This window comes from Pleurodeles waltl, chromosome 11 (assembly GCF_031143425.1).
Source record: "Pleurodeles waltl isolate 20211129_DDA chromosome 11, aPleWal1.hap1.20221129, whole genome shotgun sequence".
In the NCBI taxonomy this organism is placed as follows: Eukaryota; Metazoa; Chordata; class Amphibia; order Caudata; family Salamandridae; genus Pleurodeles; species Pleurodeles waltl.
This window is the reverse complement of record NC_090450.1, coordinates 956,121,788-956,135,811: the sequence shown is the minus strand read 5'-3', so window position 1 is coordinate 956,135,811 and position 14,024 is coordinate 956,121,788. Positions and strand designations below refer to the sequence as shown.

General features: G+C 43.2%; 2 protein-coding genes across 5 annotated transcripts in view; one reads left to right on the top strand and one right to left on the bottom strand.

Moving 5' to 3' along the window:
* C11H22orf15 (chromosome 11 C22orf15 homolog) overlaps positions 1-1,577 on the top strand; it is a 47,047-nt gene extending 45,470 nt beyond the window's left edge. For all 4 annotated transcript variants that reach the window (XM_069215188.1, XM_069215187.1, XM_069215184.1 and 1 more), the window contains one exon: positions 67-1,577. In XM_069215188.1, the coding sequence (XP_069071289.1) occupies positions 67-224 (158 nt within the window). In that variant the 3' untranslated portion in view covers positions 225-1,577. The remainder of the gene's footprint in view (positions 1-66) is intronic.
* A 1,060-nt stretch (positions 1,578-2,637) lies between these two features.
* The window catches only part of CHCHD10 (coiled-coil-helix-coiled-coil-helix domain containing 10), a 30,788-nt gene continuing 19,401 nt past the window's right edge, over positions 2,638-14,024 (bottom strand). Inside the window, exons 2-4 of the mRNA XM_069215189.1 lie at positions 8,935-9,157; positions 8,233-8,386; positions 2,638-3,074 (exon numbers count right to left, since the gene is read on the bottom strand). Coding sequence (XP_069071290.1) covers positions 3,055-3,074; positions 8,233-8,386; positions 8,935-9,157 — 397 coding nt within the window. The 3' untranslated portion in view covers positions 2,638-3,054. The remainder of the gene's footprint in view (positions 3,075-8,232; positions 8,387-8,934; positions 9,158-14,024) is intronic.

Here is a 14,024-nt window from a genome sequence, read left to right as displayed (position 1 = left end):
GTACAGCCAATATCTAAAAGGTTAAATGAAGAACTACTTTTAAAATAAACCTTTTCTTTTTCACAGAACGGCTCCAGAAGTTGTCCAACCCTCAGCTCAAAGAGAAGAGTCCTGTGCACAGAAAGCCCAGGCCGCCCAAGGAATTGCCAGTCGCCTCACCCACCAAACCGAAAAGCATTGCCCATAGTAAAAGAAGCTCTTCCCTCTCCAACAGGTCAACCTAAGAGTGCTTACCAGCCTGCTGCCAAGAGAGAACATCAGCATCTCCACAAGAGTGTGCTACACATAAAGTGTACTTTAACCTTTCCACTAGCAGTATGAAGGCAGACAGTAAACGCCTTCACACCAAACACCTACACTGCAGCAAAACCGTCCCTGCCCTAGAAAATACATACCTTGGACCAAGAAAGTCTGCATCCAGATGTCTTAAACTGACAATAAAAATGCTTCAACAAAAATATAAAATCATTGTTTGCATTCTATGCCACCAACAGATCATTGTACTGGTGGACTGATGTATGCTGAACACTAGAAATGTAACAACAAAGAAGTTCACAGGATTGGATAAATATCATGGGTTTTCAGTTCAGCTAGCAAGTGGCGTATCTCTAACTCTGCCCAAATCCTAGGTGGAGAAAACAACTGGAGAGCATCCCGATGCTGCTGAATATCCAGGAGGATGTCTGATTCCTGGTGCTATATAAATGGAAGAGTCTCAATTGCCCTTCACCACCAACTGCAAGCCAGATATCTCATCTATATGGTTCCACTGGAGAAGGGCTCCATTGTGCATATTATTAAAAAAAAAAAAAACATGATTCTTTGAAAAACAGTACCAGGTATACAGAGAGACACCTTGTGTAACAAAGTAAGGTAAATGTCATACCCCGCTGGGATAAGAAACGCGCAAATACCAGACTGTGGTAAAAAAAAAAAAAAAAAACAGTACCATACAAATACTAAGAGACACTTAAGGATCTCATGCTGGAAGCAGAAACTGTCCAGTACAGATCAAAGTCAGAAAGGCTACGAATTGTGCAACCTGACAGAAGCAGATTGAAAAAAGGATTTCTGGTGTCCTGTCTCACGTACCAAGACTTTCTAGAAATGTGACTCAAAGGAAATAATTAAGAACATCTGATAGTAAAAGTAAAGGAAAACTGCATCATACTCAACCACAAGTGTGATCCGAGCTGCAAGAGGTCTCAACACAGGTAACCCAAGAGACAGATTAAAATAATACACGTTAAAATACCCTGCAAAACAAACTGCTTGCCATGCGGACAAAGTACCTTATGTTGTATTTTTATGTACTGCAATCAACCCCCTCCGAATTAATTGCAACATACAAACCCAAATGGAGTTTATTCTATCTAATCCAGCGGTTCTTAACATGTGGCCTGAGTATCCCTGGGAGTCAGTGAAGCCTACTCAGGGGTGTCCGCGGTTGCTTAGACAATTAAATCATATCAACAGATTACGAAAATGCATACAAATTAAAAAGCTGAAATGTTTAAAACGTTCTGTAAATGTGGAAGAATTTGAAATTGGAGATTAAAATTAAGTTGGTATTCTCAGATTGACTCGTTGAAAAGTGCATTGAACAGAAAGTAATATGGATCATGGATTGGCTTACTTGAAGAAAAACTAAATCCTACCTTACCATGAAACTGAAATTTCTTTATGTAATATTTGTGCGAATTAAAAATGTCATTTGTGAATTGTTTTGTGGTTCAAGGGATAAAAAAAATTGCTTAAGGTGGGGTACCTGGCTTTCAGTAATGACTCAGTGGGGGGATAGGGGTTCCCAGTTAGTCAGCGGGGTCCTCAGATGGCGGTACAGATTAATTGGGGGTCCACATAAGTCAAAGGGTTTGTATAAAAAAAAAAAAAAAAAAAAAAAAAAAAAACGCATTGTTCTAATCTATCACAAATATACACCAACCCTTACAGCCAAATAAACACCACCACACATTGTGGTTCCCTCCACTCCCAAAAAATGTACGCTTTGACCTCTCTACCAAGGTGTATGTACTATCCCTTCATTACTCCCACTCCGAGTATACTGCAAGATCACAAACCCCATGAAGGGCAGCCTCGGTCATCAAACCCAGCGCCAAGAGTACACCCTAACAACCCAAACAAGCACAATCAATCTACCCCCCATATAATCTATGACCAGGTCCCATGAATGCTCATACTACAACTATATCTTTCCTTCACCCATCGCGCCTAATTAGTGGATGCCATCCTTTCTTACTCTCCAAATCTTTTCCATCCCCCCCCCCCCCATCTCTTCGGTCAAGAATATTTTCAAACTTCACCCACTTGAGTTTACTACCCTTTATACTCCATCATTACCAACCACAACAACTATAATCCAACTATATTTCAACATTCCCATACAGATATTTTGAGACCTGTAGCGCAACAATTTTTGCGACTTGTTGTGCAACAATAGTCTTCCTCTCCATGTGCACTTGCTGGAGCAGAACACGAAATAAAATGATACACTTAAATCATCTTAACAGTAAGGGGAAACCGAACGGAACACTCCGTATGTATGCCTTCAAATTAGCAAACCTTTGCCCACAGTTCAGCAATGTACACATACACAAGTCAATGAAGAAAGTTAGGTGCATTCAAATAAAATTTACTATATTACATTTTCCTTTCTTTCACATCAGACACAAGTGACAAGTCTCACAACACTCGCTCCAAGATGGCTGATGGCAGTTCTTAACTTTTGTTGTTTTCAAAGGAAGAGCCGAGAGAGGCTTGTGCATAAAAACCAGTCCAAATTGGCTTGTAAAGTGGTTGGTTGTTGCTGCTATGACTGGTCCCGGCTTGTTCGAATACAGTTGCAGATCAAGACTCGTTCAGGGACCGACCTCAACTGCACTGGGCTAAACCTCAGTCATGAGCCTGTCGCAAATGCATGGCAGTGTAGGGTCCTGCACGGTGGTCATAGGGTGTATTGGTGCTGGTTCCCAGTGGTCACTTGCGGCGCTCCAGATAGTTTAAATCTGGTTCTTCTTCTTCTTCGGACCCGATTTATAGCAAAGCTGTGATCCCTGCAAGTAAAAAGAATAACCTTCATGACCTGGTGGCAATAATTAACTTTTAACAAACACAACGGAACTGAGATAATATCCAAAGGTGGTGAGACAAGGTAGTGTGTGGATTTGAGGAGATGGGGTAAAGGGGGAAGGCGTGATGGAAGAGTTCAAGAGAATGTTTGGACAGTAAACAATCCCCAGTGGGATTCAGAAAGCGGGAATGGCAGAGTGGTCAGTACACCTCTCACTGGTGGGAAACCTTCTTTACCAAGCCCTGTAACCTTTCCACTCTGGGATGGGAAGCTCTGTATTTTGATCTGGCTAGCATATCCGCCAAACTAATGAGCTGAAACTTTTTGATAGACACCTAGCACTTGCATGAACTACACATTCTTCATACCTTATCAGCCTTGCAAGGTGACTGGAGCAGGAGTTAAGAATAGTACCTCTTCTTCAAATAGTCTAGACTAAATTTCCATCACCAGCAGCACTATTCCATCATGTAAAGATGTGAGAATGATAGTCTGGGCATGCACCAGCAACAGAAATAATTTGTACACATTTGCCCAGTAACAACTCCCCCGATGGATGTTTCCAAAGCACTGAGTGAAAGCCATCCATGAAATGTTCTCAGTCTTGCTATACCCAATGAAAAGACCAATCGAGTGATCTGCACAACGGTCCCTTTAGTCCAAAATGCTCAGCGAAAAGTCAAATTATCCTAACACACAAGCAGTGCACTAACAGCCAAAACAGGAAAATACTAAGAGAAGCAATATAACATTACAACTGGGTCCAAAAAAAAAAAAAAAAAAAGTAAAAAAAAAAAAAAAAAAAAAAAAAAAAAAAACACAGAAAGAATTAGATAAAGTGGCAATAATGGGAAGAGTATTTTTTTTAATATATCTTTATTGGCATTTTTAGAGCGGTGCAGCAGTACCTAGGATTCTCTATATATAGAAGCAAACTTATCGACCTCAGGGACAAAATCCAGAACAATATAGCAAGGTAGCAAGTGTCATGACGAGAAAACAGGACTAGCTCAGATGCTCCTTGTTCAGATGAACATTCCTTGCAAGTGAAGTGGGTTACATATATACAATCCCCAACGTAGTGCCAGCCAGATACATCCGTTCTTGCAACCCTGAACAACAAATACACATTAAAAAAACATATTTAAAAAGAAAATGCGTGGCTGGGGGTGGTAGCCTAGCTTCGAAGGTACCATCTAGGTGATACCAGGTTCAGGAGCAGTTATATAGGTCTATCAATGCGCGATTATTCTCAATAGGTCATACGACAGTGCGTGGAGGGTTATGTCCCGTCCTGTGTGTGAGGGGCATGATAAGGTCTCACATACAGGCTTCCTACAGTTAGCGTATCAGTGACATACCCATGATGGGCTAATGTTATGTTATGTTAAGCGTGCTTATATAGCGCCTATCTGCCCGGAGGCCTCGTAGCGCTTCTAATGCCATAGCAAAGATGAACTATTTGTATTAGTCGGAGAGTTTAGATTTTAAATAACCAGGTCTTCAGGTCCTTCCTAAAGGAGGTTTCTTGAGAATTAGATCTTATACTGAAAGGCAGGTTATTCCACAGCACAGCACCTTGATATGCCAGTGATCTTCCTCCCCATCTTGCTTTCTTCACCGACGGTACAATAATCAGGTTAGCTGATGAGGATCCGAGTGGCCTAGCTGGAATATAGACCTGTGCCAATGTTTTAAGCATCTCAGGACCCTTGTTGAAAATGGCCCTGTGAATATGGCATAGAGCCTTGAACTGAATCCTCTCTTCAACAGGGAGCCAGTGTAAGGATACGATTCCTGCTCGTATAGAGTGTTGCTTAGGGATGTTTAAGAGTAGGCGTGCCACAGCATTCTGTACTCTTTGTAGTCTTTGGATAACAAATTTAGGTGCTCCTATAAACAAGGCATTGCCATAGTCAATTCGAGAACCTATCAACGCCTGAATGACCAATCTTCTAGCCAGAAACGGTAGTAGCGTTAGCACCTTCCTCAGCATCCTGAGCAGGGCAAATGAGGTTCCTGCTATTCTATTGGCATGTTGAGCCATTGATAATAGGGGATCCAGCCAGACGCCCAAGCTTTTGATAAGACTTTTAGGAGGAGGCAGAGTAGAGGCTCCGTCTAGTCGGCTGGAAATAGCTAAGGGACTATTATTCCCAAAGAACAGCACCTCAGTTTTTTCGTTGTTAAGCTTCATTTTACTTCCCAACATCCAGGTAGCCACTGCTTTCAGGCATGGTCCTAGGGCCGTGCCCAGGTCTGGTCGCTCTTTTGAGAAGGAAACAACTAATTGGGTATCGTCTGCATATGAGACCAATTTAACTCCAAATGGTTCCACGATCCCTGCCAAAGGTCGCATATAAACATTGAAAAGTAACGGGCTCAAAGCCGACCCTTGAGGAACACCGCAAGTGCTAAAGGTGCGCTTAGAGATGTAGGATCTATCCAGCACCTGAAAGGATCTACCATGTACATATGAGCAGATCCATTCTAGTGCCGTGCCAGCGATTCCACATCCCCGCAGTCTAGCTGCGAGGATGTTTAGATCAACTGTATCGAATGCCGCGCTCAGATCTAGAAGGATGATCGCGGTTTCAATTCCGTTATACATCCTTTTCTTTGCTTCCTCCGTAATGGCAATCAATGCGGTTTCTGTTCCATGCTTAGGCCTGAAACCCATCTGAGTGGGATGCAGGAGTTTTCCTTCTTCCAAAAACGTAGACAACTGGCTATGTACCTGCTTCTCCGTAAGTTTAGCCATTAGGGGTAGCAGTGAGATTGGTCTATAGTTATTCAATAGTTTAGAATCTAGATTGTTTTTTTTTAGAAGAGGTTTCACAATTGCTTGTTTCCATGAGTCTGGTACCGTACCAGAAACTAATGAGGTATTAATAAGTTTGGTAATAAATGGGCCTAAGACTGGTAATCCCATAGTTAAGATCTGGGGGGGCGCAGGATCCAACAGAGATCCTGATTTCGTTGAGTTCAGTGATTTTACCATTATATCCAGACTAATGGGCATAAAATTTGTTAGGAGGATACCCTCCTGCCCCTCCTGATGCCCTAACTCCTGCTCTTTACTTTGGGAGTTGGGAAATGTTTCATAAATATTCTGAATTTTACTTAAAAAGAAGCTTGCCAGATCCTCTACATATTGCTGTGGGAAATCCTTGCTTTCTACTTCCTCAGTGGAGTTAATGAGGTCTTTTAAGGCATTAAATATCTCTTTAGGAGAATTAGCTGCTGCCTCAATTTTTCCAGCGTAGTATGCCGCCTGTGTTTTCCTAATTTCTGAGTGGTACTCTCGAATCATAATCTTATACTCCTTTTTAGCGGAGTCATCCTGGGTGTATCTCCATTTCCTTTCTAGTTTCCTGCATCCTCTTCTTCTCCAAGAGGCTATCATTAAACCAGGGTGCCGATTTCTTTCGAAATATATTTTTGGTGTGGGAGCGGGGTATAGTTTCGTCCAGACTGTCCTCTATCCATTTATTCATGGATTGCGTGAAGTCTGATATATTGTTTATATTTATATGTCCTGGCCTCTTTTTTCCTAGTGCGTTAATCCACTCGGTGGCTTTTAGCTTATGCCACTTTCTTCTACATGAAGAGGCAGCCGTGTTCAAAAACTTCTGCTGTGCAATGGATAGTTCTAGCTCTACCAAATAATGGTCTGACCATGCCAGCGGGAGTGAAGATATGAATTCTAGACGTGGTACGTTGGAGAAAACCAGATCGAGTGTGTGACCTTTATTGTGAGTAGGTATCCGAGGCAGCAAACCATACCCACATCAATGATAATGTTATAGCATCTACTTTGTCTTGCAGCTTAAGCATGTACATGCCCCACATGGCGCCAGCAACTCCCTCTCCTCTTGTGTGCAAGTTATCTGCTATAACATCGGCCTCTGCAGTTGCCAATCGAAGCACTGTCTGCAGCCAGCAGTCAATCGAGGGTGGCTGCACTGCCTTCTATGACAGTTTGAAGAGAATCATAGCTAGGTTGGCCAGTTTCAGATAGTATTTAGTGCGATTTGTAACACCCCGCAGACAGAGTAGGGGTCAGGCGGTAGCTGGACATCCACTATTGCAGAGATGTGCACCCTAACTGGCACCCACACCCATTTAAGCTGGGGTCATTCCTATACCAAGTCACATCATGGTACCCAAATCTAGGACACAGTGGGGTACGTCCCGGGAACATCCTGTGGAGGCAGTGCGATGTTAGGTAAGTGTGATCCAAGTAGTTTAACTGGATAAACTTCAGGCGAGTGCTACGGGATACTTGCCTCAACTGTTGCACTGCCATTCCCCATTGTATAGCCATCAGGTCATCCCCCAAACATGCATTGCATCTGGGTTTTCCAAGTAACGCGAGATATGCGTCCGCAGTCTGCAATGCCACATATAGTACCATAATTGCTCTGTGGTCCATACTATGGGTCACTATACAATGCAACCAGTGATGCAGGTTAGGGGGCCTCTCTCCCCACTGTGCAGGTAGTCTGGATAGGACAAAGGCATTATAAGCTATAAACTGATCAGCTCCCAAGCCACTGCTATCCTGCAGATACTGAAAGGAGCACAGTTCTCCATCACTGTACAAGTCACCAAGGCAGTCCATTCCCGACTCTTGCCAAGGCCCCAAGTCGTACATCTCCAGCAGAGCACACATCACAGGCATACTCCAGGTGCAATTGTGGGGCGTAAGGTGATGTACCATAGCGCGACAAAATCTATTCCAGTACAGCTTCATGACCCTTGCTAGCCTGCTTGTATTTCGAGTCTTGCCTCCTGGCGGCAGGAGCCGCTAATCTAATATTCCTACCCTATCCAGTCACCTCTGATCGATCTACCTTCACCCATTAAGTCCCTTGAAAGCCAATGCAATAATGGGAGGAGTAATCATACAAAAACAGATAAAACATGAACCAACACCAGCAATGGTGCCATACCACATTCCTCAAAAACAGTCAATCACATTCTTGGTTATCCAGAAAAGGATAGCATTTTCACATGCAGAAGTGGTGCAGTAAATGTCAGACCGGCATGGCCTTTGCAGACCCACTACAAAGTACGGCTGAAATCTCTCAACCACCTCTTTGGAGTCAGCCAGGTGCACAACTGGCTCAGATACTCACCGTTGCTGTTCTTGCACTGTTTCAGCACCTCGCTGAAACCCTCGCACAGTGACAGATCACTCTGGGTGGTGGCGCAGTTCAGAAACTCTCTCATCTCATAGTGGCATGGCCCATATTGCGATTGCTGCTGGTAAGACTGCTGCTTTTGGGGTTCCTATAAACCCAAGGAAAAATAAAAGGCACAGAACTGTATTTACAAGTTAAACAATCTGATTGAGCAGGTGTTAAAGATGTCATTAAATATGTGCCACACACATTCTTTTCTAGTGGTTCTGGCTATAGAACTAGGCGATTGTGTGGCCACTTTTTTTTTTTTTTTAACATGATTAAGGGTTTGCCGCATAATCCCTAATCTGTTGCATACTTCTAGCTCAAATTGCTTAAAAGTTACTAGAAACATTGTAACGTGTTCGCGTGCAGTGAAGGCCCTTTCCAGATTTTAACTGTCATCTTTCAGTTGCTCGTTTCTGAATTTATTTAAACTAGTACTAAGGCTGTGAAATCTTTGCTTGGACAGTATTAAACATGTGTAATAACTACATAAGTAATACTATAAAAAACAAAAAGTTCCTTTTCTTGCCACATAATTTGGTGTGCCACTGCTGCATAATTGCAGTGGCCCCGACTGTCGCTTGCGCAGGTACTCCAAGGTATTTTTTTTAAAACACATCAGCCCCTAGAATCACTCTGAGGGGGACGTACCTGTGCCGTTACTGCTGGCTTGGCTTGTTCAGAGCCACTTCCGCCACTAAAAGAACCCGTCAGAGCTCCACCGATGACATGACCCACTGCTGATCCCACTGCCACCCCTGCAACTGTGGTGGCCATCTGCGCCATCAGCCCTGGCTGCTGTGGAGCAGCTGGGGCTGCAGCGACTGCTGCGGGTGGAGGATGGGCAACAGAGGGGGCAGAGGGTGGGGCATGGCTGGAAAAGAAACAACAATAATCAGTCTATAAACCAAAATGAAATAAACTTTAGGATAAATTGAGAAGCGTTCTTCTGGATTAAGAGCTACAATACTTACAACCAACATCTTCTAAAAAGTCACAAATGAAACACAATGGAGGGCAGTCCTCCCCAAGGTGTTCCCTTTGTTCATTGTTACAAAAAACTAGAAATTTGCCCCTGGAAGAGGCCAAAGATTTTGCTTATCTGCCACTATTGGGCACTGTGATGGGTACAATTGAAAGATAAAGACCTGTGATCGGAGGAAGCAACTAAGTCTCTGCTCTCCAACTCTTGATTGCAACGCCTCTGACAGTCCTTACTACACTCTGTACCAAAAAAGCAAAGTTCAGCCTCTTCTACAAACTATGGGGTCACTACACCTCTTAGCTGTCCCCAGTTGGGACCAAACATCCTAAACCCAAACCCCCGATCCAGGTGAAATCTTATGCAGCTTAACAGTGCTTGCAACTGGTTACTGGATCCTAATACGGCAACACTGCACTGACTACCAACCACCACAATTCAAAACACTAGTATTATGGTCTTACTGCTAGGTCCTGCAGAGGACACTTCAGCCCACAGAAGAGGTGGAAGGACTGCAATGGTTTTCAACATCAGTGCTGACAACATACCATGCTGCTAGTATTAAACACAACAGCTCAAGCAAACATAGCTAGTGAAAGTATATAGTTTACTTTGATTCCAACAGACATAAGACTACATCCGTACATGTAGTACTTAGCGCTGAACATAAGCCACTGTGGATCAGGGTAAATTAGCTTGTGATTACACATTATATATATATATATATATATATATATATATATATATAGAGTTCCACAATTGGCACAGTGTGTCAGATTATGCCGTTCATGCTGATTTTTAGCGACGGGTTTTTGTCCCACGCTGTAAAGTCAACGTGAATGGCACCCCACAGTGCAAGAGGGCGCTGCTTCTTCTGTCACTTAAGTACATTTTCTACTGAGGCAGCAGCTTCTTCAAAACGAACAGAAGGTTTCTCAACGCAAGCAGTAGCGACCATCCGTGACCGCCCGCGTTAAGAAAGCTCACCAGGAGGTGGTATGGAGTAAGATTTTCCTCGCTCGTGGTAGCCAACGCAAACAAGGAAAAATCTCTGCTCCAGATTTGTTTGCAACTTGTTGTTCTAAGGCGAGCACAGAGTGGGAAAACTCTGCAAACTTTGCAAGCGGAGCTCAATGCCCACCCCTAATCATTATAACATGTAATGCCTTCAGCCAATCAGCTTTACAGTGTACTATTCTTGGCCAGCCAAATAGTAGAGTGAAAAGGGTTTTGGCCTTTATTTAGAGTTTGGAGAGTGGGGAACTAAATCAAAAACATGGTGTATGTCCAGTATTACAAGGGCAGTACAGCCCATAACTCTTACAATACAGAAGGACTATCAGTCATGTTTGTGATGGTATATCTCATCAGCCACACTCTAAAAGTAGAACAAAAGGGACTAATGTATAGTGTATTTTGTTCCCAAACTCAAACTTTCTTTATTGATTTTCAAACACACCGATTAAATCATGACATTGTCACAGTCACATAAAGCCATCAAAATCAGAAGGCTAACAGTAGGATCAGTTTCAAAACAAGTAAGTCTTGGACAGATTTTGATTCACGAGTCACATAAAAAAGCAGAATATTGACATTACATCATCCCCCAAGTAAATTATGTATGAATAAGAAAGTGCCCATTTTCGTATAAGTCAAGAACACATTAAACAAAAAAATAAATAAATAAATAAGTACAAATATTGCAACATGCATGGGTGGATCATTTGAGAAAAGTAGTTTTGGGAAGGGTCCCAGCTTGGTGGGCAGAGGGTGCAGTCACATGGTAGGATTACATAGGGTGCAAGAAGGAGAATGGGGAGTCACTATATTTCGAAGAGGTAGAGTGCTCTTGTGTGGGTGGGGCAGGAGAAAAGCAGGAGGCTCAGTGAAAAAAGAAAAAAAAAAAAAAAAAAAAAAAAAACTTGACAAGAGGTCCCAAAATAGTCACAACTCTTCTGGGTGTCTGTCAGAATGTCAGTCACGTGCTCCATCATGAGGGCCTGCCAGAGGCAAGCGTGCCACTGCGACATGAATGGGGGCCTCAGGTTTCTGCCAAACCGAGGCCAAGTCCATCTTAGCGGCTCCTAAGCCTAGCCAAAGGATAGAGTGGTCTCCCTGTGTTCGATGTGTAAAGACCCAAGACCTAGAAAGGCAAATTCTAGGGTGCTGGATGTGGGGGGGTGGGGTGGGGAAAGAGGGGCAGCTGGAAATCAGTTATACCAGTATTTCTTTTATCTGAGCTAGAGGTTCAGGCCACTAGGGTCATATGGATGAGCAGTGCAACCAAGTATATTGAGAGTGCCCGATAACCGACAACCTCTCCAGCATCGATCTGATATGTTTGGGAATAATTTCCAGAGTTCTGTAAGGTACAGACACCAATCAGAGCACTTTATAATGAGCTTCTCGTAGATCCAATGAGCAGTTCAATCTGGAGAGATCGGTCCAAAGTGTATGCCATTTCTTGCTTCAATAGATGCCCAGAGTGTGTGTTCCCAGAATGAGATGCGTCGGGGAGTAGTGTTGCGAGTGGGGAATATCAGGAGTGAGTGAAGGCAGGAGATACACCCACATGTTGTCCCCGCTCGTCACACAAATTGCTCTATAGGGACCAGCTTTTTGCTGACAGCTAATCTCATAGTTGTTTGTAAAACCCAGTGCTTCAGTTAAATGTAATGGTAAATTTCTGATGAGGGTAAGTTGAAGTGGGGACAACAACTATCAAATGTTAATATGTCCCACCCATGAAATTAATCTGAAATAGTAAATCAACAGCAATCCTGCCATGAGTCAAAAGGGCTAGGCAGTAGTGCCAGCTGGAAGGCCACATTATAGTGAACAGGTGTGTATGGAGATGGAAAGGTTGCCAGTTCATTTGATCGAGTTACGCTATCCTAAACTTTTAACGTGGTAGCAGACAGGGCCCTTAACTAGGCATTTTGAGTGATGCTTTAGGTTTCCACAGTACACCTCCCGATTGTCCTGCCTATAACCACCATACCATATGGAGCCAGCAATTGCCAGATTCCTTAAGGAGTAATTCAGTTATGACTCAAAGCTGAGCTGCTATGTAGGTGGATAAAACATCTGGCAAGGCAAAGCCACCGGCATCTCTAGGGAGCATCAGTAATATATGTGAAAGCCACACTCTGCGATTCCGCCAGATAAACTTTATTAGTGATCGGGTAGGAGATATGAAGTCTATCTACCTCCAGGTGGATTCCTTGGAAGAAATAAATAATTTAACTGCATGAATGGGTCCGCACCAAGTTAAATATGAAGGAACCCAACTCTAGGAATCCCATTTAAATCACTGTAGTAGAGGGAAGGTAGTTTGTCTTAGATAAATTGATTACTCTGGGAGTGATCCTTATCCCAAAATAATTAATTTCTTTTTTCACCCAGTGGAAGGGGGAGGTGGCTGGCAACTCCACCATTTACCCTGGTGAAATGGTTAAATTAAGCATAAAAGATTTGAGGATTAACACAGAATCCAGTTATGGATCAACAGTGCTGGAGTTCAGCCTTTAATGCTGGGAGGGTTAACTGGGGAGAAGTAAAGGGACAAAAGGATATTGTCTGCAAACAAAGATTTTATGTTCAACTAAACTAAGTGGGAGACCATGGATAGAGGGTGTAGCCCGTATCTTTGCAGCTAGAGATTCGATGCCGAGGGCAAAGGGGAAAGTGGTCACCCCATCACGTCTCCCTAGTTAGATCAAAATAATCAGACGCCGTCCCATTTACAAGTACTCTAGAGTGGGGACATACATAATTGACCTGTAGCATAGCAATAAAACGTTCCCCAAAACCATAGCTTTCTCAACCAAGTTGACCTCCCGTCATAAGTTGTCGTCGGTCTGCCTCCCTTTAATGAAGCCAGATTGAGCTGGGTGTATCAATTCCGGCATAATGTACTCTTGCCTACTGACCAAGATTTTAGAGTATAATTTAGCATTGAGATTAAGTAGAGCGTTCGGCCGATAAGATGCGCAGATGGGGGAAGGGGGCTTTGGAATAAATAATCAGGGCTTCTCCCATTGAGGAGACCACTGCATAGGAGTCTGCAATATGGTTAAATAGTTCTGTTAAGTGTTGGACTAGGTCCGAACTGAAGCCCTTATAGAAAAGGAAATTAAATCCTTTGGGGCCAGGAGCTTTACATAGGTTGATGGAGTCTATTGTGGTTTGTGCCTCTCCTCTTGTTGTGCTGCTTAAGATTTCATAAAGGGCAATGGAAACTTGTGGTAGAGTACCTTCATCCAAGTAAGCTGCCTGTTCTTCAGCATCAGTAGCTGTCTGTAAAAGTTTTGAAAAGGCCCAAGCCTTCCCTTCCTCTGAGCACTAAACAAACCCAGATTCTTCTTGAATCAGACATATGTATTCTTTTTCCTGCTTGGCTCTCAATTGTCATGCTAACAGTGAATCTTGTTAGCTTGCTCATAGGAGGTCTTGAGGTGTGAGGTTCAATTCTGCCCTATTGGCGTATATGGCTTTGATCTTTCCCCTTAGGGCCGTAACTTCCTCTGAAGGGTAACGGTGGGCATATCCTTATGGGCTCTTTCGGCTTGGAAAAGTTCCTCTTCTAACGCCTATCATTCCTTGGTCCTTTGTTGGGTAAGAGTAGTCATCAGAGATGTACGTGTGCCTCAGACTACTGCCTTGAAGGCGTTCCAGGTTGCTGAATGAGTAGTGCTGTAGGTTTTGTTTAGTCAGAAGTATTCTCTAATCGTTTCACTGAACTCATTTCGGAAGAGAT